The sequence below is a fragment of the Hemiscyllium ocellatum genome, chromosome 39, assembly GCF_020745735.1.
Source record: "Hemiscyllium ocellatum isolate sHemOce1 chromosome 39, sHemOce1.pat.X.cur, whole genome shotgun sequence".
Classification (NCBI taxonomy): Eukaryota; Metazoa; Chordata; class Chondrichthyes; order Orectolobiformes; family Hemiscylliidae; genus Hemiscyllium; species Hemiscyllium ocellatum.
The window spans coordinates 250603-277282 of NC_083439.1; the positions used below are offsets into that span (position 1 = coordinate 250603).

At 43.3% G+C, this 26680-nt stretch overlaps 1 protein-coding gene across 1 annotated transcript in view; it reads right to left on the reverse strand.

The window, feature by feature from the left end:
* The window catches only part of anpepb.1 (alanyl (membrane) aminopeptidase b, tandem duplicate 1), a 79950-nt gene extending 53795 nt beyond the window's left edge, over positions 1 to 26155 (reverse strand). The window contains exons 1-3 of the mRNA XM_060853304.1: positions 25479 to 26155; positions 17546 to 17688; positions 826 to 962 (exon numbers count right to left, since the gene is read on the reverse strand). Coding sequence (XP_060709287.1) covers positions 826 to 962; positions 17546 to 17688; positions 25479 to 26155 — 957 coding nt within the window. The remainder of the gene's footprint in view (positions 1 to 825; positions 963 to 17545; positions 17689 to 25478) is intronic.
* Between the last annotated feature and the right edge of the window lie 525 nt (positions 26156 to 26680).

Here is a 26680-nt window from a genome sequence, read left to right on the forward strand (position 1 = left end):
GTAGCAGAGTCATTTGAGACCTCAAAGGGGTGGTTGCCATGTTTTTTGCAAGCTACTCCAGACCCAGCTAAAGAACCTTGCTCAAGGTCATGAGCCCTGGTCAATAGCAAAACCAGGAATTTTTTTGTAGTGACAATGGAATAGTAATAGCCTCAAGGGAACTGCAACTTCTAAGCAGAGGACCTTTCTGGAGGAGGATTCATAGAATTTCCGAATTTACCTCCTTTATGCAAGCAGAGGAACAGGGCTAGGCCTGTTGAGTCTTTTCCACTATTTAATACAACTGTGACTGATGAGGAAGGCAATGGTAAACCACCTCATTTATCCTTTTTTACCATCATAGCATTCATCGAAAGGGGTAATGAGATGATTTTACAAACAAATGAACAAAGGACCACACCTAGAGTACATAACCACTATATACAGAATTGTTGATCCTATCACTACTTAATGCCAATTGTGATGAGACTCAAATATCTCAATATCAGAGATTAAGATCTATTGACAGTATGATTGTGAAACATTCACTTTCTTACATTCCCAGATGTTACCTAGCTGGCTGAAAAGTGCCACTACTTTAGTTTCTGATTGCTACATCAAATGCCACTTTCGATGTCCAGAAAGTGAATATGGTAGTGCCTCCATGATACAGAATAGGGAGAAGTGACAGAATTGTTTTTTTACATCACAGCAGCCAGATACAATGAATCCAAGCTGAAAACAATCAAACACCAACTCCTCATGGGAATAATTCCCATCCATGTAAGTTACCCCAAAGGAAGGAGAAATAATTCCATGTAAAAATAACCAAATCTGATCTCTTACCTCAGTATCACTTGTACTGTCATAATCATAAGCGAAGTCAGAAACAATAAAAGCAAGCAGGTAAGTAGACATCTTAGGTGTCTTTTCAAAGCTAGTGATTATCCACGTCATGCCATTATCATGTATAGTTGTCCTTTCTGAAATAAAGAATCAAACTTTTTTGTGTTTAAATTAAAAACTTAAAAGTGCTTAATTATTTGTAATAAATTACTTTGAAGAAACTGGTAGTTTGGTACCTGCAGCAGCAACTCAATGCACAAAAAGATCTCTTTAACAGTTTGAGGATAGATCAAAACACATGCTCATTTTGGTAGAATTGTTTAGAGTAAGGAATTGTGGCCAGCTTTCATAATTTATCCAAATTGTCCTGAACAGCTTTTTAAACAAACAGTCCATTTAATTTTCTGTAAATCATTCAAAATTATTTAATTTGTTTTATTTGATGTGATTTTCTTGACCATTCTATCTCAGCAAATTCCATGTATTCTCATTAAGAGCGAGAGTAACAGGGTAGTTGTTATGGGGGCCTTTAACTTCCCCAATAATGACTGGGAATACTATAGTTCAAGTAGTTTAGATGGGTCAGTTTTTATTCAATGTGTGCAGGAAGGTTTTCTGACACAGTATGTAGACAGGCCAACAAGAGGCGATGCCATATTGGATTTGATATTGGGGAGTGAACCCGGCCAAGTGTTAGATTTGGAGGTAGGCGAGCACTTTGGCGATAGTGACCATAATTCGGTTATGTTTACAATAGTATTGGGCAGGGACAGGGATACTGCAGGGATGGACACACTTGAAATGTGGAGCTCATTGAAGGAACAGTTCCTGTGGGTCCTTGATAAATATGTACCTTTCAGGCAGGGAGATAGTTGTCAAGAGTGGGAATCATGGTTTACTTAAGAAGTTGAAACTCTGCCAAGAGAAGAAGGTGGCTTATGGATGTAGGTTTGCTAGCTTGGCTGGAAGGTTCATTCCAGACATATCGTCACCCTACTTGGTAACATCTTCAGTGGGCCTCAGGCAAAGCAACGTACATGATTCCTGCTTTCTATTTATATGTTTGGGTTTCTTTGGGTGGATGATATTATTTCCTGTGATGTCATTTCCTGTTCATTTTCTCAGGGGTGGTAGATGGGGTCTAACTTGATGCGTTTGTTGATAGAGTTCCGGTTGGAATGCCATGCTTCTAGGAATTTTCGTGCGTGTCTCTGTTTGGCTTGTCCTAAGATGGATGTGTTGTCCTAGTCAAAATCATATTAGCCACCAGGATACATGAACACCAACTAGCCACAAAACGACATGACCTTCTCTCACTAGTATCCTTACATACAGATAAGGAAGGGCACCACTTCGACTGGGGAAACAAGCTGAAGGACAAGCTGAAGATGTTACCTAGTAGGGTGATGAAACATCTGAAAATGCACCTCCCAGCTCAGCGAGCAAATCTACATCCAGAACCTCAACCTGAGCTACAAATCATCTCAAAACTCGCTAAGAAGCTGATGTGAGGATGAGGCGTGAAGGCTCAGATAGGGGGCTTGAGAGTTATAAGTTAGCCAGGAAAGATCTAATCAGAGGACTAAGACGAACCAGGAGGTAACATGAGACATTGTTGGTAGATAGGATCAAGGAAAACCCAAAGGCCTTCTATAGGTATATCAGGAATAAACGAATGACTAGAATAAGATTAGGGCCAATCAAAAATAGTAGTGGAAAGTTCTGTGTAGAATCTGAGGACATGGGGAAGTGCTTAATGAATACTTTTTGTCAGTATTCACATTGGAAAAGAACAATGTTAGTGAGAATATGGAGATACAGGCTACAAGATTAGATGGGATTGAGGTTGACCAAGAGGAGGTTTTAGCAATTTTGGAAGATCTGAAAATAGATAAGACCCCTGGGCCAGATGGGATTTATCCTCTGATTCTCTGAGAAACCAGGGAGGAGATTGCAGAGCCTTTGGCTTTGATCTTTATGTCGACAGGAGTAATGCCAGAAGACTGGAGAATAGCAAATGTTCCCTTGTTTAAGTAGGGGAGTCGGGACAACCCTTATAATTATAGGCCAGTTAGTCTTACTCCGGTTGTGGGTAAGGTGTTGGAAAAGGTTATAAGAGCTAGGATTTATTATCATTTGGAAAGGAACAATTTGATTGGGGATAGTCAACACAGTTTTGTGAAAGGTAGGTTATGCCTCACTAACAATATTGAGTTCTTCGAGAAGGTGACAAAACAGGTGGATGAAGGTAAAGTAGTTGGTGTGGTGTATATAGACTTCAGAAGGCATTTGATAACATTCCACAAGATAGGCTATTGCATGGAATTTTGGGATTGAAAATGATTTAGCGATTTGGGTCAGAAATTGGCTAGCTGAAAGAAGGCAGTGGGTGGTGGTTCATGGGAAATATTCATCTTCGAGCTCAGTTACCAGTAATGTACTGCAAGGATCTGTTTTGGGTCCACTGGTGTTTATCATTTTTAGAAATGAGATGGATGTAAAAAGAAGTAACAGGAATGCAGAGTACTGGGCTCATGGTAAAATTCTTGGCAGTGTAGATGCACAGAGAGATCTCAGCGTCCAGGTGCATAAATTCCTGAAAGTTGTCACACAAGTTGATTGGGTTGTTAAGAAGACATAGGGTGTATTGGTTTTTATTGGTAGGGGGATTGAGTTTCGGAGTCACAAGGTCATGCTGCAGCTGTACAAGATACTGGTAAGACCACACATGGAATATTGCATACAGTTCTGGTCACCGGATTATAGGAAGGATGCAGAAGCTTTGGAAAGGGTTCAGAGGAGATTTACAAGGATGTTGCCTAGTATGGAAGGAAGGTCTCATGAGGAAAGGCTGAGGGAACTGAGGCTGTTTTCATTGTGGAGAGAAGAAGGTTGAGACGTGTCTTAGTCGAGACGTATAAGATAATCAGAGGGTTAAATAGGGTGGGCAGTGAGAGGTCTTTTCATCGGATGGTGAAGGCTAACACATGGGGACATAGTTTTAAATTGAGGGGTGATAGATTTACGACAGATATTAGAGGTAGTTTCTTCACTCAGATAGTCATGGGGGGTGGAATGCCTGCCTGCAACAGTACTAGACTCACCAATGTTAAGGGCATTTAGAACAAAGAACAAAGAAACTTTACAGCCCAGAAACAGGCCCTTCAGCCATCAAAGCCTGAGCTGATCCAAATCTACTGTCTAAACCTGTCCCCCAATTCCTAAGCATCTGTATCCCTCTGCTCCCCACCTACTCATGCATCTGTCCAGACGCAGGATCTGGATTAGTGGTGCTGGAAGAGCACAGCAGTTCAGGCAGCATCCAACGAGCAGCGAAATCGACATTTTGGGCAAAAGCCCTTCATCAGGAGTAGGGCTGATGAAGGGCTTTTGCCCGAAATGTCGATTTCGCTGCTTGTTGGATGCTGCCTGAACTGCTGTGCTCTTCCAGCATCACTGATCCAGAATCTGGTTTCCAGCATCTGCAGTCATTGTTTTTACCTGTCCAGACGCATCTTAAATGAATCTACCATGCCTGCCTCTCCCACCTTTGCTGGCAACACGTTCCAGATGCCCACCACCCTCTGTGTGAAGTAATTGGCATGTGTATCCCCGTTAAACTTTCCACCTCTCACCTTGAAAGTGTGACCTCTCGTTCACCCTGGGGAAAAAGCTGATCTCTATCCACCCTGTCTATACCCTTCATGATTTTGTAAACCTCAATCAGGTCCCCCCTCAATCTCCTTTTTTCTAATGAAAACAAACCTAACCTACTCAACCTTTCTTCATAGCTAGCACCTTCCATACCAGGTAACATCCTCGTAAACCTTCTCAGCACCCTCTCCAAAGCATCCATATCCTTTTGGTAATGTGGCGACCAGAACTGTACACAGTATTCTAAATGCGGCCGATCCAATGTCTTGTACAATTTTAACATGACTTGCCAGCTCTTGTACTCAATACCCTGTCCAATGAAGGCAAGCATACCATATGCCATCTTGACCACTCTATCCACCTGTGCAGCAACCGTCAGGGTACAATGGACCTGCACTCCCAGATCTCTCTGCCCATCAACTTTTCCCAAAGCTCTTCCTTTCATTGTATAATTCGCTCTAGAATTAGTCTTGCCTAAATGCATCACTTCACATTTATCTGGATTGAAATCCATCTGCCGCTTTTTCGCCCAACTCCCCAGTCTATCTATATCCTCCTGTATTCTTTGACAGTCTCTGCAAACCTGCTGATCATACCAACAGTGCCCTCTTCCAGATCATTTATGTATATTACAAACAACAGTGGCCCAACACTGACCCCTGTGGAACACAACTGGTCACCTTTCTCCATTTCGAGAAACTCCCTTCAACTACTACTCTCTGTCTCCTGTTGCTCAACCAGTTCTTTATCCACCTAGCTAGAACACCCTGCATACCATGTGACTTCACTTTCTCCATTAGTCTACCATGGGGAACCTTGTCAAAGCCTTACTATAGTCCATGTATATGACATCAACAGCCCTTCCTTTAGTGGGCGGCACGGTGGCACAGTGGTTAGCACTGCTGTCTCACAGCGCCTGAGACCTGGGTTCAATTCCCGACTCAGGCGACTGACTGTGTGGAGTTTGCACGTTCTCCCCGTGTCTGCGTGGGTTTCCTCCGGGTGCTCTGGTTTCCTCCCACAGTCCAAAGATGTGCGGGTCAGGTGAATTGGCCATGTTAAATTGCCCGTAGTGTTAGGTAAGGGGTAAATGTAGGGGTATGGGTGGGTTGCGCTTCGGCAGGTCGGTGTGGACTTGTTGGGCCGAAGGGTCTGTTTCCACACTGTAAGTAATCTAATCTATCTATCAATTTGGTCACTTCCTCAAAGAACTCTATTAAGTTGGTAAGGCAGGATCTCCCCCGCACAAAACCATGTTGCCTATCAATGATAAGCCCATTCTTTTCTAAATATAAATAGATCCTATCTCTCAGTACCTTCTCTAGCAACTTTCCCACCACTGGCGTCAGGCTCACTGGTCTGTAGTTACCCAGAATATCCCTACTACCCTCCTTGTACAGAGGGACAACATGAGAAACCTTCCAGTCCTCAGGCACCTCACCTGTATTTAAGGATGCCACAAAGATATCTGTCAGGTCCTCAGTTATTTCCTCTCTCACCTCCCTCAGCAACCTGGGATTGATCCCATCCAGTCCTTGGGATTTGTCCACCTTAATAACCTCCAGCCTACCCAACACATCTTCCCTACTTATGTCAACATGATCCAGACTAATCAAACTATCTCTAATCTCAAGATTCATCATGTCCCTCTCCTCAGTGAACACTGATGCAAAGTAATCATTCAGAATCTCACCCATTCTCTCAGGTTTGACACACAGCCTTCCTTCATTATCCTTTAGTGGACCAATCCTTTCTCTAGTTACCCACTTGCTTCTTATATAAAAATAAAATGCTTTAGGATTCTCCTGAATTCTTGCACTAAAGCTATCTCATGACCCCTTTTAGCCTATTTAAATGAGCATTGGACATACATATGGATAATAATGGAATGGTGTAGGTTAGATGGGCATCTGATTAATTTCACAGGTTGGCACTATGTGAAAGGACTGTACTGCACTGTAACGTTCTACGTTATATGTTTATAGATCTGTACAGCACAGATGCCTTTGATCCCATTGAGTCTATGCTAGCTGTTTCAGAGAGCAGCCTAGTTAGATCCACTTCTCTTTTGTCCATATTCCTGCAACGTTACTCTACTTTAAATATTTATTCATTTCCTTACTGAAAATTATAATTGAATCTGTTATCACCACCAATTAGGCAGCACATTGCAAATGCCAAGTACTCATTCTATAAACAAAAATTTCTTGCAAATACTGCAAATCTAAAATAAAAATAGAAAATGCTGGAGAAACTCAGACAGACAGCATCAATGGAGAGAGAAGCAGAGTTAACAGGCACAGTTCTCCAGAAGCAGGGATTATTTAATCAGGCAGGAGAATGCCAGGTGGTTTCTGCTTCAATTAAGTCTATGGAGGAAAGCATCTTCCTCTTCCACCCATTGAGATCTTCCAATGGACAATTCTCAGCCTAACAGCAGTGGGCAGACTGCTCTCTCCAGGGCAGTACTTGGAAAGGGGATTTCTTCATTCAACAGTCAACTCCTCACTCCTCTCCAGCAATCTCTTTCCCACCTTTACTCAGCTGAACCTCATCTCTTCAATGAGTGTCACCTTTCATGGGTATATCACTCCTCCTGACACTGCCTGCACCATAGAACTGCTGACCTCTGATTGGGAGCTCCTTGATTTCTCGAAAAGACCATCCCAATGGAGGCATTCAAAGACTCTCATTGTTCTCGAACCAATACATGAGATACCCATATCCTTAGTGTGACACAGTGGCTCAGTGGTTAGCATTGCTGCCTGACAGTGCAAGGGACCTGTGTTCAATTCCACCATCAGGTGATTGTGCAAACTTCACACAGACATTCTCATTGTGTCTATGTGGGTTTCCTCTGGGTGCTGTGGTTTCTCCCCACAGTTCAAAGATGTGCAGGTTAGGTGGATTAGCCATGGGAAAGGTAGGGTTACAGAAATGGGTGGGATGCTCTTCAGAGGATCGGTGTGGACTTGCTGTGATGAACAGCCTTTTTCCACATTGTAGAGGTTCTATGATCCTATATTAAATACCACACAAATAGGTTTATGAACTTTTATTAGTTCTGGGTGGTTTTAGGCATATCTTCTCTTTACTTACTCTCAAAGGGTAGATACTCAACTGGCTGCCAGGCTTGTAGCTGAAGTTGTGGAAGGATGTAATGTTACATGGTCAGCCTTCGGACTGCCCTCTGACTTGAGCTGGATCTATCTGTCGTGTTAGCTGGGCAGGTGAGGACAAAGGTACCATTCTCACCCTTACTCTAGTTGAAGCCCGTAAGTAGCTGGACCCCAATTTTGAGGCTGCTGAGAAGACTCCAGGGGTTGATGGATGATTTGGTGCAGCTGGCTGTTCAGGCCATGGGCAGGAACAGAGTGCCTAATACAAGGAGTCCCCTTTTAACAATGGGCACATTCCACAAGGTCTACCTCCACGAAAGCTCTCTCCACTCTCCAACCTTTCCGTCAAGTCCCCAGCCACATGTGCCTGCCCACCTACACCTCACCCCATCCCATCTTCAACCCCTACCAGCTCTCACTTCTTTGTTGTATAGTCATTAGAATGTTAGAAAGCCTACAGTAAAGAAAGAGGCCATTCAGCCCATCCTGTATGCACTAACTAAGTAAACTTGCTGCCACTTTAGTCCCATGTACTAGCACCTTATCTAAACCTTCAGGGGCAGATTCAGGTTCCACTTGATTAAGTAGAAGATTCCTTACTTGACCATCATTCAAGACAGTGAATTCCAGACACTCAGCACCCTGAGTGAAGAAGTTTCTTGTCACGTCCCCTCTAATCCTGCTACCTATTACCTTAAATCTATGCCTCCTGATAACCGACCTTGCCACTGAGGAAAAACAGTTCTTACCTCTTCGTGGAGTCTGAGGAGATAGGGGAAGCACAAAATGAATATTTTTCATGAATATTCACATTTTAAAAAGACAATGTTGTCAAGGAGAATACTGAGATACAATCTACTAGACTAGATGGGATTGAAGTTCACAAGGAGGAGGTGTTAGCAATTCTAGAAGATGTGAAAATAGATAAGTCCCATGGGCCGGATGGGATTTATCCTGGATTCTCTGAGAAGCCAGGAAGGAGATTGCTGACACTTTGGCTTTGATCTTTATGTCGTCATTGTCTACAGGAATAGTACCAGAAGACTGGAGGATAACAAATGTTGTCCCCTTGTTCAAGACGGGAAATAGAGACAACCCTAGTAATTATAGACTGGTGTGCCTTAATTCGGTTGTGGGTAAACTGTTGGAAAAGGTTACAAAAGATAGGATTTATAATCATCTTGAGAGGATTAGGGATAGTCAACACAGTTTTGTCAAGGATAGGTCATGCCTCACCAACCTTATTCAGTTCTTTGAGTTGGTGAACAAGCAGGTGGATGAGGGTAAAGTGGTTGATATGTTGTATATGGATTTCAGTGAGGCATTTGATTGGTTCCCCACAGTAGGCTATCGCACAATATACAGAGGCATCGGATTGAGGGTGATTTAGCGGTTTGGATCAGAAATTGGCTAGTTGAAAGAAGACAGAGGGGGCTGGTTGATCGGAAATGTTCATCCCGGAATTCAGTTACTAGTGGTGACTCACAAGGATCTGTTTTGAGTCAACTGCTATTTGTCATTTTTATAAATGACCTAGATGAGGGCATACAAGGATGGGTTAGTAAATTTGTGGATGACACTAAGGTTTGTGGAGTTTTGTATAATTTTGAAGGATAGTGCAGGTTACCGAGGAACATAGATAAGCTGCAGAGCTGGGCTGAGAGGTGGCAAATGCAGTTTAATGCAGAAAAGTGTGAGGTGATTCACTTTGGAAGGAGCAACAGGAATAAAGAGTATTGGCCTAATGGCAAGATTCTTGGTAGAGTGGATGAGCAGAGAGATCTCAGGGTCCATGTCCATAGGACCCTGAAAGTCGCTACCCAAGTTGATAGGGTTGATAAGAAGACATCCGGTGTGTTAGCTTTTATTGGTAGAGGGATTGAGTTTCAGAGCCATGAGGTCATGCTGCAGCTGTACAAAATTCTGGTGCGGCCAGTTCTGGTCACCGCATTATAGGAAGGATGTGGAAGCTTCGGAAAGGGTGCAAAGGAGATTTACTAGGATGTTGCCTGGTATGGAGGGAAGGTCTTATGAGGAAAGGCTGAGGCACTTGAGGCTGTTTTTGTTTGAGAAAAGAAGGGTGAGAGGTGACTTAATTGTGACATATAAGATAATAAGAGGGTTAGATAGGGTGGACAGTGAGAGCCTTTTTCCTCAGATGGTGATGGCTAGCATGAGGGGACATGGCTTTAAATTGAGGGGTGATAAATATAGGACAGATGTCAGAGGTAGTTTATTTACTCAAAAAGTAGTAGGAGCATGGAACCGCCTTCCTGCAACAGTATTAGACTTGCCAACTTTAATGGCATTTAAATGGTTATTGGATAAACATATGGATGAAAATGGAATAGTGTAGAATAGATAGGTTTCAAACTGGTTCCACAGGTCGGCGCAACATCAGTGCCGAAGGGCTTGACTGTATTGTAATGTTGTGTTCACTCCTCAGCCTTCTTGAAGGAAAACATTCCCTAGCCTATTTAACCTTGCCTCAAACCACAATTATCCATGCTTGGCGACATTTTTGTCAATCTCTCTCTAGAACAATTCTGTCCTTCTTGTAATGTGGTACAGACCTGTATGCAAAACTCCAGCTGTGAACAAACTAGTGTTTTATACAGCTCCAACGTTTTCTTCCTGCTGTTACATTCAATACTGCACCCAATGAAGGCATTCATCTCATGCATCTTCTTTACCACCTTATCTACCTGTTCTGCCACTTTCAGAGACCCATGGACATTGACTCAGGTGTCTAACTTCCTCTAACCCTCTCAGTCCCCTTCCATTTATTGTGTATTCCCTTGCTTTATTTCCCTCTCATAACTTTCTGAAAGAGTCACAGTGGGACCTACCAGAAGCTGATGATGTCACACAGTCTCTGGGTGGACGAGAGTCTGACACATTGTCTCTGATAGTCTTTGTAATTATGGTTACTGCAACTTGTTATTAAGACAAGCATTTCATCTCATTAAAACTCAGTTGTAGTTCATCCACCAATAATTAGACAGGCTCTTAGCACAGAGAGAAGGATTTGTAGCAGCTTGATCCCAACCCCACATCGTCAGTCATAGAGAAGTTCAGTAAGGGAACAGACCTTTCACTTCAATCATCGATGCCAACCAGCTATCCTAAACTGATCTAATCTCATTTGCCAGCATTTATCACATATCACTCTAAACCCTTCTTATTCACGTACGCATTTGGATGTCCTTTAAATGTTGCAATTGTACCAGCCTCCACCACTTCTTCTGGCAGCTCATTCCATACACGCACCACTCTGCATGAAAAAGTTCCTCCTCAGGACCATTTTAACTCTTTCCCTTCTCACTTAAACCTATGCCCTCTATTTTTGGACTCTCCTACCCTGGGCTATTCTACCTATCCATGCCTCTCATGAGATTGTAAAATTCTCCAATGCTCTATCAGCCTCTTACACTCCAGGGAAAATAGTCCCAGGCTATTCAGCATCTCCCTATTACTCAAATCCTCCAATCCCAGCAACATCCTTGTAAACCTTTTCTGCACCCTCTCAAGTTTAACAAACTCTTCCCTATAGCAGAGAGACCAGAATTGAATGCAGTATTCTAAAAGTGGCCTCACCAATGCCCTGTGCAGCCACAACATGACATCCCAACTCCTATAATTAATGCACTGACCAATGAAGGCAAATATGCCAAATGCCTTCTTCACCATCCTATCTACCTGCGACTCCACTTTCAAGGAGCTATGCGCCTGCACCCTAGGTTTCTTTGTTTGGCCACACTCCCCTGGGCACTATCTATTAAATGTAAAAGTTCTGCCCTGGTTTGGCTTGCCAAAAAAACCACACTTCACATTTATCTAAATAAAACACCATTTGCCATTCCTCGTGGTTGACAAAGCAACATGATACACCAATCCCTCCTGGTTGTAGGACCCTGCACATTTACATGGTCCCAGACTCCAGGACTTTGAAGTAGTTCCAGATCTGGCATGGGAACAGGAGTAGGCCTTTCAGCCCGTCAAGCCTGTTCCACCTGGATTGAAATCATGGTTGGTATACATCCTTTAACAATTTTGCTAAGGAAAAATGTTTCAATCTCAGATTTAAAATTAATGGCTGATCCTGTATCCATTTCCATTTGTGGAAGAGAGAGTTCCAAACATCTACCACCTACCATGTGTAGAAGTGCTTGCTAACATCTCCCTTGAATGGTCTAGCCCTAATGCTCAGACTATGCTCTCCAGTTCCAGAATCCCCTATCTGTGGAAATAGTTTACCTTTACCAACCCTGTTTTTTCTGTTAATATCTTTAAGAGTTTGATCAGCTCATCCCTTAACCTTATAAACTCTCGAGGAAACAGGCCTAATTTGGAAAAACTCTCTCATTACTTAACCCTTGAAGTCTACGTGTCATTTGTATAAACCCACATTGTACTCCATCCGAGGCCAATATATCCTTCCTAAAATGTGGTGTCCAGAGTTGATTTGATTTATTATTGTCACATGTACCAAGATACAGTGAAAAGTATTATTTTCCATGCTATCTAGACAAATCATACCTTACATTAGCACATCAGGATAATAGAACAGAATGAAGACTATAGTGTTACAGCAACAGAGAAGGTGCAGAGAAAGATCCACTCTAATATATGAGAGGTCTGTTCATAAGTCTGATACCAGTGGGGATTCTGTTGATATCCATTTTCAAACTTTTGTAACTTCTGCCTGACAGAAGAGGATAGAAGAGAGTATAACTGGGAAAAGAGGTATTTGACTATGTTGACTGCTTTCCCGAGGCACTGGGAAGTACAACTGGAGTCAATGGAAGGAAAGTTGGTTTTGGTGATGGACTGGGCTGCAGTCATAACTCTTTAATTTCTTTCAGTCCTGGGCAGAGCAGTTGCCATACAAAGCTGCGATGCATCCAGATAGAATGCTTTCTATAGTGCATCTATAAAATTTGGTAAGTTACTGTGGGCGTGCAGAATTCCCTTAGCCTTCTGAGGAAATATAGCTGTTGGCATGCTTTCTGGGTTGTAGCGTCGATGTGGATGGACGGGATAGATTGTTAGTGATATTTCCTTCTCATAACTGGAAAGTCTCGACCACCTCTACCTCAGGGCCATTGATACAGAGAGGGGTGTGTCCTCCACTCTGCTTCCTGAAGTCTGTTACCAACTCCTTTTTTTTGCTGACATTGGCTCTAAGCTGTCAATCATCTTCTTGAACTTTGTCTCATCGTTGTCTGAGAGCTGACCCACTACAGTGATGTCATCAGCAAATATATAAAATGGAGTTAGAGCTGAATTTGGCCACACAGTTGGAGTGTATGAGGAGTTGGCAATTATTGTGGAGTAAATACTGTTTCCTATCCTTACTGATCTGTTCACATTACATCAAGTGGAGTCTAACCAGGGTAGCATAACTGTAGCATAATGTGTGCATCCTTATACTCCAGTCCTCCAGATAGAAAGGCCAGCATTCTGTTAGTTTTGCTAATTATCTACTGCAGCTGTTCGTGACATTTTAAACATCTATGCATCTGAATCCCCAAGTCACTCTAGACACCGACTGTAGTTAACTTTATACTATCAAGAAAGCTTTCTGACCTCACCTTCATTAATCCAAACTAGATCATCTCACACCTGCTTACATTGAACTCCATCTGCCACAGTTTTGCCCATTCACTTAGTCTATCAATATCTCTTTGTAAGTTTATGCTATTATCTACACTTAATAATGCTATTTAATTTTGTGTCTTCAGCAAATTCGGATATATGACTTTCTATTGCATTATCCAAGTGATCAATAAATGATGTGAATATTCAAAGCCCTAACACAGATCCTCATGGGACACCACAGGCCACATTCTGCCAATTTGAGAACCCACCCGTTGGTGCTACTTTGTTGCCTCCACTTAACCAATTTCCATGTCAGTAATTTGCCCTCAGTTCCATGGGCTTCTACCTTAGTTAACAGTTTCTTCTGTGGGATTATATCAAGTATGTTCTACAAGTTTCTTATAAACAAGATCCATTGACATTCCCTTATTCACTACCTTAGTCAACTCTCCAAAAAATTCAATGAGGTTTATCAGGCATGACCTACCCACTATGAATCCATGCTGGCTCTTCCTGACTACTGAATATGTTTAAGGTGTTCAGTTACCCATCCTTAATTAGAGACTCCAACAATTTTCCCACCACAGATATTAGACTAACTGGTTTTCCGTCTTTGCTCTTCTTAAAAAGTGGAATGGCATGTTTAGCTTTTCAATCCAGCAGGATGGCTCCTATATCCAGATAACTCTGTAAGATTATAGTTAGGGTATCTCTAATGTGCTCCCTCACTTCCTGAACACCTTGGATGGAAACCATCAGGTCCCAGGGATTTGTCACTCTTTAATTTCATCAATATAGATCTGTTACTTTTGTTAATTTAATTTAGCCTCTATTTCTGATTCACTATTAATTTCCTCAGGACATTTGACAAGCTATCCTCCTTTGCTAGGGGTGGTTGGTGGGGCAATAGAGCAGGGAGTGGGAGAATAGGAAAGTTTGCAGATGACGTGAAGATTGATCAGGTGGTTGACAGTGAGGGGAAGGTCTATGAGAGGGTATTACAAGTTTTGAGAAGATTTGTAGCTCAGGTTGAGGTTCTGGATGGAAGCAAAGTTGGCTGAGAGTGGGCTTGTTTGAGGTATGTAGGTTATGAGGGCATGGACAAGGTGAATAGAAACATGCAAGAACTGCAACAAACACTACATTGGACAAGGCAGAAAACTAGCCACCAGGATACATGAACACCAATTGGCCACAAAACAACATGATCCTTTCTCTCTAATATCCTTACATACAGATAAAGAAAGACACCACTTCAACTGGGACACATCCATCCTAGGACAAGCCAAACAGAGACATGCACGAGAATTCCTAGAAGCATGGCATTCCAACCAAACTCTATCAACAAATATATTGAGTTAGACCCCATCTCCAACCCCCTGAGAAAAAGAACAGGAAATGACATCACCACTGAAAATGACATCACCACAGGAAATTATGTCACCAACCCAAAGAAACCTAAACATATAAATAGGAAGCAGGAATCATGTGCAGTATTCACCTGAGGCCCACTGAAGAGGTTACCTAGAAGGGTGACAATACATCTGGAAATGAACCTCCCAGCTCAGCAAGCAAACCTACATCCAGGATATAAACAAATTGGTCAGATAGGCAAATCAGGGGTAAATGGAATGTAACCCTGATAAATGTGAGGTGATGCACTTCGGAAGAAGGAACAAGACAACCCAGTACTCAATAAATGGCAGGACAATCAGAAGCTCAGAGAAACAGAGGGATCTTGGGGTACTTGTCCGCAGATCCCTGTAGCTGGCAGAAATAGTTAAAAGAGTGGTTAAGAAGGTATACAGGACATTTGCCCTTATCAGTCATGACATAGATTATCAGAGCAGAGAGATTTTGTTGTAGCTGTGCAGAACCTTGGTCAGGCCACAGCTGGAGTAATGTGTGCAGTATTGGTCATCACACTGCAAGGGGAATGAGTTTGCACTGGGGGGACTGTAGAGGAGATTCACCAGGATGTTGCCTGGGATGGAGTGTTCCAACGATGAAGAGAGGCTGGATTAGGTATGGATGTTTTCTTTAGTGCAGAGTTGGCTGAGAGCGGACTTGATTGAGGTATGTAGTTTATGAGGGCATGGATAGGGTGAATAGAAAACAGTTGTTCCCTTAGTTGAAGGATCAGTAGCAAGAGGCATCATTTTAAGGTGAAAGGCAGGAGGTTAGAGGATGGTGGGGGTCTGGAAAGCATTGCGCAGGAGGACAGTTGAAATGGGAAACCACACAACCTTTAGAAAGTACATGGAGAAAGCACTTAAAATATAATGACATTCAAGTCAATGAACCAAGTTCTGGAAAGTGTAGACTTAGAGTAGTTTTTTTGTCATTATAAACTCAATGGACTGAAGGACCTCTTCTGTACTGTGTGATTGTATGCTCAAACTTTAATTCCAGATTTTTATTGAATATGAATTCCAGCACATCAGGGTTCAAATCCAGGTCCTCAAAACATTACATGAATCTACGAATTTATAGTAAAAAAATGTGGCACAGGTAAATCACAGCAGGTCGGGCAGCATTTGAGAAGCAGGAGTTTAAATGTTTCAGGCATAAGCCCTCAGAGGAAGGACTTATGCCCAAAACATCAATTCTCCTGCTCCTCAGATGCTGCTTGACCTGCTGTGCTTTTCTGGTGCCACATTTTTCAACTCTGATTTCCAGCTTCTGCAGTCCTCACTTTCCTCTATGAATTTATAGTCTAGTGATCACATTACTAGGCCATCATCATTAGGTGGGGGCAGAAAGTCATGCCTCTAGCTGGTTTAACACACTTTGTGGTGTTATGATTTGGAGGTGCCGGTGTTGGACTGGGGTGGACAAAGCTAAAAATCACAACACCATAACCTGTTGGACTATAACCTGGTGTTGTGTGATTTTTAACTTTGTGGTGTGAAGTGACTCTGTCACTGCTGTGAGCCATCCTGGTAGATCTCAAAGACATTACCTCATTCCTGGGTGTTGTCCCCAGAATTGGACTCAATAAAATCCAGCCTGTCACAGATTTACATCTTTCAGAATATTGCAAATGGCAACATTCAATCACAAATGTTGAACATGATGTATAAAAGAGCCAATGGGATAGATTGCAATCAATCAAAATGATGATATTTGAAAACAATTAAATACAAAAATTTTCCCATGGAAAATAAATTATCAAGTTCACAAGTTAGTCCCCGCTATGGTTAGCCATTCTAGTCTCCTCATAGCCTCATTGAGTCCCCACATACTTTCAATGTCTCATTAATCTAAACTTCCAATACCAGCCAATATTTCCACCCATTTGGGAAGTTCTTCATTGTCTGATTCTCATCCCTATCCTGCCCAAGTTGTGACCTCTGATTCCTTTTCTGAGAATCTTCTGTCAACTTGTCTCGCATCAAATGGAACACATTACCATTGTCACTTTTTTTTAATTCACTCAAGTGATGTGGGCATCAAAATTTAAATTCAATCCTGATGAAGGGCTTATGCTCGAAACGTCGAATTCTCTATTCCTGAGATGCTGCCTGGCCTGCTGTGCTTTGACCAGCAACACATTTGCAGCTGTGATCTCCAGCATCTGCAGACCTCATTTTTTAATCAAAATTTAAAGTAACTGACAGAAATTCAAGCTGTACATCATTACGGTCTTTCACATCTCCAAGCTCAGAGGGTGCTCCATATTTTAGGAGCTAGTGAGAACAAGACTATTACTGACTGCCTTATTCATGGTTGAGCCTAGCTCCAATTTCACAATGATCAATTCCCTCCACATATTTTTGATTCCTGGAAACCATGTATACATGGCCACAGTATGACGATGACTCAGTTCTGCCCCCTCCTTTTACCACACTGTCCACAACCCTTGCAACATTTACAAACACAGCCTGTTATGGGCAATGCAAATCATCAGGGATAGGGTTAGGGGTAAGGCAGAGCAGACAGGGACTAAACCAAATTACAGTTGGAGGGGAAGTTAAAGCGCTGTATCTCCCGCAGTGCCCATCTCTCCCTAAAAGCATCAAGAGCATTGGTGGACACTGCGTGCTCTCTCTCCAATGATAGCCTGGCTCGAATGTAACCTTGGAAGAGGGGCAGGCAGTTGGCAGAGATGACCCTCCAGAGCCCACTGCCTGCACCTGTTTATAGCCAGCCTGGCCAGGCCCAGGAGCAGACTCATGAGGATGTCCTCTGACCTGCCCGTACCCTTCTGCACCAGATATCCAGAGATCAAGAGCATGGAGGTGAAGTCCAAACAAAATCATAAAAGATTTTAATGCACATCAGTTTTATCTGAGGCACTTAATTCAAAGCATTAATAATTAGCTTATAGAAGTTGTGAAACTGACCATACTCTGGCATGTTGGAGATTGCACTGTGTTCCTCTTTATGATACAGAGTTATATTGAATGTTGCTTTCATTGCTGGTTCATCAAAGCATGGGAATGCTTTTCTGGCATCAGTAGGCTGCATCTGAGTTGTTGCAATAACTCTGTATTAATAAAGGAAGCAGATCAGACATTAGTCATTGCAGGGAAATTCAAAATTATGATGTTGTATTTTATATTTATCTTATGTTTGCAATAACCATTTTCTCCCAAAGTTTAGTTATTATTTTAAATGGCAGTCACTGAATGATTGGGAGGAGACTATTTTCAGGACCCACCAGGTAACTGATCCCCAACAGCTTCCATCAACTCCGGCATCATTCACAGACCTGGGTTCCTTTCCTCCAGGAAGCCTGTTGCCAACATTCGGTGCAGCCTTGATGACCAACTCGAAAAGCATTTAAATTAGCCCAATGTAATTGAATGGCAAAGGATGAGGTAGGATTTACAGTTTTATTCCTGAACATCTAGCAATATTCTGAGACAATCTGCATTTTATACTTAGGGATAATGGTTGCTGTGAGTGGGAAAGTGTTTACCAAATCCACTTATTTCCATCAGATGCAATAATCCATGAGCTAAGGATTTCTTTTTGAACTGGCTGTGGGCCTAGAGGAGCAGAAAGCCCTTTTTTAGTTTATTTGAAGGTGCTTTACATTTTGGCACTTCTGATTCCTGCACCAGGAGTGGATCGTGGGGATAGAGTCAAAGGAGACCCTTTTTTGGTCTGTATATTTATTTATTTTTATTCTTCCCCAGAATAACATGGACTTTAGTTTTGTTCAAGAAATTCGGAAACTTTTTTCTGTTTCCATTGAGTAGAACTGCACTTTATTCTGTTTTTTACCTGGTGCTGTCCCTATCCCAGGGGACACTTGAGATGTCTTGACTTTTTCTTTTCTGTCTTTAATTTTTAAAAAAATGGAAGAACAGATTCCTCTTATCCACATTCATCCCACTCCATGCCTTTCCCATGCCCCCATCCCCATTCAAGAAAATGCTCTCCTCTCCCAGGTGAAAAGTGCAGCATTTTACCGTTTTCAATCACACTCTTCCTTCCTTCCTCCCCCCACCACCCTCTCATCCCCATTTCACCTTCTATTAAATTAAAAATCATTATATAAACATAACTCATTGTTGTACTTATACCTTCTGTAATCCACAATGGCCTAAACTTTGCTGTTACAGTGATGTAGATTCTAGTGGCATCACACTAATTTATGAACAGATCAAACTATGAATTCAGGTGAGCACAGTTTTATGGTTAAACAAATAAACCCAAAAATTGCATTCTGAGATCCAATGTAATCTAATTTATGAGATCCATTAGTTCCACCATTAGCTTTGGGACCATGGAGTGCTTTGTGGAGGAAAACTAAATGGAATTGATTAATATAGACACTTTATTGTTCAGTTTCTGGTGAACAATTGGCATTTATATTTGAACAAATTCATGGCTGTCTTTCTAAAGATGGTTTATGTGTCTCATTAAAATTCTCTATCATCATGGTCAAAGTTTTGAATTTCATATTCACCAACAGCAATCAGGCCCAGTCTGTCCAACTTCTCAGGAATCATTCAAGTGAAACTTCTCAAAACTGTTTTTAACACATTGAAATCCTTTCTTTAATAAGGAGATCAAAACTGTACAAAGTTTTTAATGACCATAAGTTCTATCTTATGGTCTTATTTCCAATTGTGGCCTCATCAAAACTATACAATTGTAATTAAACATTTATTTTCCATTCCCTTATTGATAAACAACAACAATCCTTCCTGGACACTTGCTATATGTGTACTCTGTTTTATTTACTGATCTGCTTTGAAACTCAAAATTATTTTGAGGTGAATCACAAGAGCCTCCAAGCTGCAGGCAGAGTTGAGCTGAGCCATATGATTGGCTGTTAGTCACAGTGAGATTTGGAGGCTTTGGAAAGAGACCTGAACGTTTAGTCTCTTTTAATGGGAGTGTATCAGTATTATAAAGTTCCCAAGATTCAAAATTCTTCAGATCCTGGAAAGTCATTACTGGATTGGAAAATGACAAATATAAGCATCTCTATTCAGGAAAGGAGGGATAAAGAAACTTTTGTGCAGTTGGTCTATTATATGTCATTTGGAAAGGTACTGTGTTTAGAGGGTTGTGGCATATTATAAAAGAGTATAAAGGCAGCAGGAGTAAACCTAAGAGGGAAATCAGGAGGGCAAAAAGGGGACATGAGATAGCTTTGGCAAATAGAATTAAGGAGAATCCAAAGGGTTTTTACAAATACATTCAGGACAAAAGGGTAACTAGGGAAGAAGGGCTTATGCCCGAAACGTCGATTCTCCTGCTCCTTGGTTGCTGCCTGACCTGCTGCGCTTTTCCAGCAACACATTTTTCAGCTCTGATCTCCGGCATCTGCAGTCCTCACTTTCTCTTAGAGAATAGGGCCCCTCAAAGATCAGCAAGGCGGCCTTTGTGTAGAGCCGCAAAAAATGGGGGAGATACTAAACAAATATTTTCATTAGTATTTACTGTGGAAAAGGATATAGAAGATATAGAATGTAGGGAAACAGATGGTGACACCTTGCAAAATGTCCATATTACAGAAGAAGAAGTGCTGGATGTCTTGAAACGCATAAAGGTGGATAAATCCCTAGGATCTGATCAGGTGTACCCTAGAACTCTGTGGGAAGCTAGTCATGATCTAGAGATATTTGTATCATCAACGGTCATAGGTGAGGTGCCGGAAGACTGGAGCTTGGCAAACGTGGTGCCACTATTTAAGAAGGGTGGTAAGGACAAGCCAGGGAGCTATAGACCAGTGAGCCTGACGTCGGTGATGGGCAAGTTGTTGGAGGGAATCCTGAGGGACAGGATGTACATGTATTTGGAAAGGCAAGGACTGATTAGGGATAGTCAACATGACTTTGTGCGTGGGAAATCATGTCTCACAAACTTGATTGAGTTTTTGAAGAAGTAACAAAGAGGATTGATGAAGGCAGGGCAGTAGATGTGATCTATATGGACTTCAGTAATGCGTTCGACAAGGTTCCCCATGAGAGACTGGTGAGCAAGGTTAGATCTTACAGGGAGAACTAGCCATTTGGATACAGAACTGGCTCAAAGGTAGAAAACAGAGGATGGTGGTGAAGGATTGTTTTTCAGGCTGGAGGCCTGTGACCAGAGGAGTGCCACAAGGATCGGTGCTGGGTCGTCTACTTCTTGTCATTTACACAAATGATTTGGATGCGAGCATAAGAGGTACAGTTAGTAAGTTTGCAGATGACACCAAAATTGGAGGTGTAGTGGACAGCGAAGAGGGTTACCTTAGATTACAACAGGATCTGGACCAGATGGGCCAGTGGCCTGAGAAGTGGCAGATGGAATTTAATTCAGATAAATGTGAGGTTCTGCGTTTTGGGAAAGCAAATCCCAGCAGGACTCATACACTTAATGGTAAGGTCCTAGGGAGTGTTGCTGAACAAAGAGACTTTGGAATGTAGGTTCATAGTTCCTTGAAAGTGTAGTTGCAGGTAGATAGGATAGTGAAGAAGGCATTTGGTGTACTTTCCTTTATTGGTCAAAGTATTGAGTAGAGGAGTTGGGAGGTCATGTTGCAGCTGTACAGGACATTGGTTATGCCACTGTTGGAATATTGCGTGCAATTCTGGTCTCCTTCCTATCGGAAAGATATTGTGAAACTTGAATGGGCTCAAAAAAGACTTACAAGGATGTTGCCAGGGTTGGAGAATTTGAGCTATAGGGAGAGGTTGAATAGGCTGGGGCTGTTTTCCCTGGAGCTTGGGAGGCTGAGGGGTGACCTTATAGAGGTTTATAAAATCATGAGAGGCATGGATAGGATAAATATCCATGGATATTTGGACTCTGGGCTCTGGGGGATAAATGGACTCTGCGGGAGTCCAGAACTAGATTTAGGGTGAGAGGAGATAGATATTTTCATGCAGAGGGTGGTGCATGTATGAAATGAGCTGCCAGAGGAAGTGGTGGAGACTGGTACAATTGCAACATGTAAAAGGCATCTGGATGGGTATATGAATAAGAAGGGTTTGGAGGGATATGGGCCAAGTGCTGGCAAATGGGACTAGATTAGGTTGCAATATCTGGTCGGCATGGATGAGTTGTACCGAAGGGTCTGTTTCTATACTGTACATCTCTATGACTCTATAACTCTAAGAATGGTTCCAGGAATAAGAAACTTCAGTGATGAGGATAGTTTGAAGAAGTTGGGACTATTCTCCCTGGTGAGAAGAAGGCTAAAGGGATATCTGATTGAGGCTTTCAAAATCATGAGATTGGCTCGAATAGGTAAAATGAAGCTGCTCTCATTCACAAAAGAAAACAGAAGAAGAAGACAATTTTCTGATTCAGTATGTGGATGTACCTGCTAGAGAAGGTGTAAAACCTGACCTACTCTTGGGAAATAAGGCAGAGCAGGTGACTGAGGTGTCAGTGGGGGAGCACTTTGGGGCCAGCAACCATAATTCTATTCATTTAAAATACTGATGGAACAGGATAGACCAGATCTAAAAGTTGAAGTTCTAAATTGGAGAAAGGCCAATTTTGATGGTATTAGGCAAGAACTTTCGAAAGCTGATTGGAGGCAGATGTTCACAGGTAGAGGGACGGCTGGAAAATGGGAAGCCTTCAGAAATGAGATAACAAGAATCCAGAGAAAGTATATTCCTCTCAGGGTGAAAGGGAAGGCTGGTAGATATAGGGAATGCTGGATGACTAAAGAAATTGAGTGTTTGGTTAAGAAAAAGAAGGAAGCGTATGTCAGGTATAGACAGGATAGATCAAGTGCATCCTTAGAAAAGTATAAAGGCAGTAGGAGTATACTTAAGAGGGAAATCAGGAGGGCAAAAATGGGACATGAGGTAGCTTTGGCAAATAGAATTAAGGAGAATCCAAAGGGTTTTTACAAATATATTAAGGACAAAAGGGTAACTACAAAGATAATAGGGCCCCTCAAAGATAAGCAAGGTGACCTTTGTGTGGAGCCACAGAAAATGGGGGAGATACTAAATGAATATTTTGCATCAGTATTTACTGTGGAAAAGGATATGGAAGATGTAGACTATAGAGAAATAGTTAGTGACATCTTGCAAAATGTCCAGATTACAGAGGAGGAAGTGCTGGATGTCTTGAAATGGTTAAAGATGGATAAAACCCCAGGACCTGATCGGATGTACCTGAGGACTCTGTGGAAAGCTAGAGAAGTGATCGCTGGGCCTCTTGCTGAGATATTTGCATCATCGATAGTCACAGGTGAGCTGCCGGAAGACTGGAGGTTGGCAAATTTGGTGCCACTGTTTAAGAAGGGCTGTAAAGACAAGCCAGGGAACTATAGACCGGTGAGCCTGACATCAGTGGTGGGCAAATTGTTGGAGGGAATCCTGAGGGACAGGATGTACATGTATTTGGAAAGGCAAGGACTGATTAGGGATAGTCAACGTGGCTTTTTGTGTGGGAAATCATGTCTCACAAACTTGATTGAGTTTTTTGAAGAAGTAACAAAGAAGATTGATGAGGGCAGTGCAGTAGATGTGATCTATATGGACTTCAGTAAGGTGTTCCTCAAGGTTCCCCATGGGAGACTGATTAGCAAGGTTAGATCTCATGGAATACAGGGAGAACTAGCCATTTGGATACATAACTGGCTCAAAGGTAGAAAACAGAGGGTGGTGGTGGAGGATTGTTTTTCAGACTGGAGGCCTGTGACCAGTGGAGTGCCACAAGGATCGGTGCTGGGTCCTCTACTTTTTGTCATTTACCATAAATGATTTGGATGCGAGCATAAGAGGTACAGTTAGTAAGTTTGCAGATGACACTAAAATTAGAGATGTAGTGGACAGTGAAGAGGGTTACCTTAGATTACAACAGGATCTGGACCAGATGGGCCAATGTGCTGAGAAGTGGCAGATGGAATTTAATTCAGGTAAATGCGAGGTGCTGCATTTTTGGACAGCAAATCTTTGCAGGACTTATACACTTAATGGTCATGTCCTAGGGAGTGTTGCTGAACAAAGAGACCTTGGAGTGCAGGTTCATAGCTCCTTGAAAGTGTAGTTGCAGGTAGATAGGATAGTGAAGAATGCGTTTGGTATGCTTTCCTTTATTGGTCAAAGTATTGAGTAGAGGAGTTGGGAGGTCATGTTGCGGCTGTACAGGACATTGGTTAGGCCACTGTTGGAATACTGCGTGCAATTTTGGTCTCCTTCCTATTGGAAAAATGTTGTGAAACTTGAAAGGGTTCAGAAAAGATTTACAAGGCTGTTGCCAGGGTTGGAGGATCTGAGCTACCGGGAGAGGTTGAACAGGCTGGGGCTGTTTTCCCTGGAGCGTCGGAGGCTGAGGGGTGACCTTACAAAATTATGAGGGGCATGGATAGGATAAATAGACAAAGTCTTTTCCCTGGTGTTGGGGAGTCCAGAACTAGAGGGTACAGGTTCAGTGTGAGAGGAGAAACATATAAAAGAGACCTAAGGGGCAACGCTTTCATGCAGAGGATAGTATGTGTATGGAATGAGCTGCCAGAGGATGTGGTGGAGGCTGGTACAATTGCAACATTTAAGAGGCATCTGGATGGGTATATGAATAGGAAGGGTTGGAGGGTTATGGTCGGATGCTGGCAGCTGGGACTAGATTGGGTTGGGATATCTGGTCTGCATGGACGGGTTGCACCGGAGGGTTTGTTTCCATGCTGTACATCTCTGTGACTCTAGGTTTAAAGTGACGTGCAAACAAAGCAAGAATGATGTCAAGAAAAGCCTTTTAACCCAGTGAGCCACTTTGGAATGGAAGGAAACTGCCTTCCTTACCTGGTCTGGTATGTGACTCTAGAACACAGCAAAGTGGTTAACTCTCAACTGCCCTCTGAGTTATGAATGCTGGCCTAGCCAATGACACCCCCACCCATGAAAGAATAAAGAAGAAAAAAATACTGCCTGGAAATGTGCCAAAAGCAGGTTCAACCCAGGCTTTCAAAAGCCCACTGGATGATCATTTGGATGGGAATGATATGCGGGGAGATGAGGAAAAGGCAGAAGGTTGACACTAGATGAGAGAATCCGTGCAGGCATGATAGCCAAAAGTGTCCTGCTCTTTAACTGTTCTGTGATTGTGTGGAGATAGGGATCTTCCGTGTCAGATCGAGGTGGCCGTGAATACCTTCTCGAAAAGGGTCTTTGGAGTTCTCATCTCGGGAGAGCAGTGGAGGCTGGGTCACCAAATAAAGTCAAAGCTGAGTTAGACAGATTTTAAACTGACACGGGTGGGGGCCAGGGGTTTGTTTAGGGCTATGGAGCAGGCAAGTGGAGTTTAGATGACAAAGGCAGCCATGATCTTATTGCATAGCGGAATGGGCTGAATGGCCTCCTCCTGTACAGGATCGACCAGGAATTTCTCCGAGGATTTGTCCTATCCTGTCTCCTGCTAAGGCAGCAAACGAATCAATATTTGAAACAACGGAAAAGCAGAGAGAACCAACAGTGAGGTGGAATGGAAACTCTCTGTATATCGGAGTGAGTGCAAGGCACTGTTTCCAAGTGTTATCCCGAGTTCGGTTCGCTCCCGAATATCTCTGCGGTGCCACGTTTCAGTGGCAATCCCCGAGCAGGGTTCGGTGCCGGGATACTTGGGACGGAGACCAATAGATTGGGGCCGGGGGGTGGATAGAGCGGAGTAGCCCGGATTGTATGGGCAGGAGAGGAGGGGCCGAGTGGTCTCCTGTTATCTCACTACTCCCAGCGAAATAGCCTGGGATCGGAGCCAGGAATTTCCCTCGGATATGCCCTGAGATTTTACTGGGATTTTCCACTGCTCCATCCATTAGGAACAGAACCGGAGCAGATGGGCCGAGCGGTCTCGGAGCCTGGACACACTCACCTGACGTGGCCGGTTTCATTGACATACTGGCTCCGATAAAATCCGCTCAGATCATCCGCCAAGGCGCCTTCGAACTGGGTCTGGAGAGAGTAGCGGTTCCCCTTGGAGAGCGGATTGGACAGTACGATCACCAGGAACTGGGTTTTACTGTGCAGCCTCCAGCTGTCCAGGGTCGGGACAGGATGGGGGCTGGCCCCTACAGCCCGCAGCTCGGGCTCCCCCAGCACCTTCAACTTGTGGCTGTGCACAAGGATCAACTTGGTCGCCTGTTCGCAGCGGAAATACACGGTGGAGTTCCCCGTGAAATAGTAACCTTTCACCGGGTCTTCGTCCAGCCGCGGCCACAGGGTCACATCATAGTGATCGGGAACCAAGTCCCCGGGCAGGCGGTACCTGTCCCAGGGCTCGGTGCCCGGTGCCGGGGGCTCGGTGCCCGGGCTGCCCGGTGCCGGGGGCTCGGTGCCCGGGCTGCCCGGTGCCGGGGGCTCGGTGCCCGGGCTGCCCGGTGCCGGGGGCTCGGTGCTGATCCCGGGACGGTCGGGCTGCTGTGCCTCCGAGTTGTTGGCCTTCTCCTGAGCATAAACCACGGCCAGGGCGATGATGGTAACGGCGGCTGCGGTAGCGAGCACGACTCCGGTGAGCAGCACCGCCTTACTGATATAAAACCCCTTCCCCATCCCGGGCCACAAAGTTATACACAACAGGAGCGGGGCTGCAGGCTGCTGAGCGGACGGTTGGCTTTTATTGGAAACTGGTTAATGGTTGAGTGATTAAGTAGAGAGTGCACTGCTGTGGGCTGAACTTGGGAAACATCTGGAATCACTTTCTGACAGTCTGAAACTTGAACCCGAACAGCAACTCACTGCAAGCGCCTTGTGCAAGTCAGGGAGGAGGAGGAGAAATAGGACTGACACTGCACAGAGACTAGAAATCCCAGGGGTTAGGGTGAGAGTTTGTGGGATATAGGTGTCTCTGGCTGGCCCAGTATTTATTGCCTGACCCCAGTCGCCCCTTGAGAAGGTGGGGTAGAACTGCCTTCTTGAACCGCTGCAGTCTATCTGCTAAATAAAAATGGAAAGAACTGCAAATGCTGTAATTCAGAAACAAAAACAGAAGTTGCTGGAAAAGCTCAGTAATTCTGGCAGTATCTGCAGAGACAAATCAGAGTAAAAGTTTCGAGTCTGCTGACCCTTCTTCAGAAC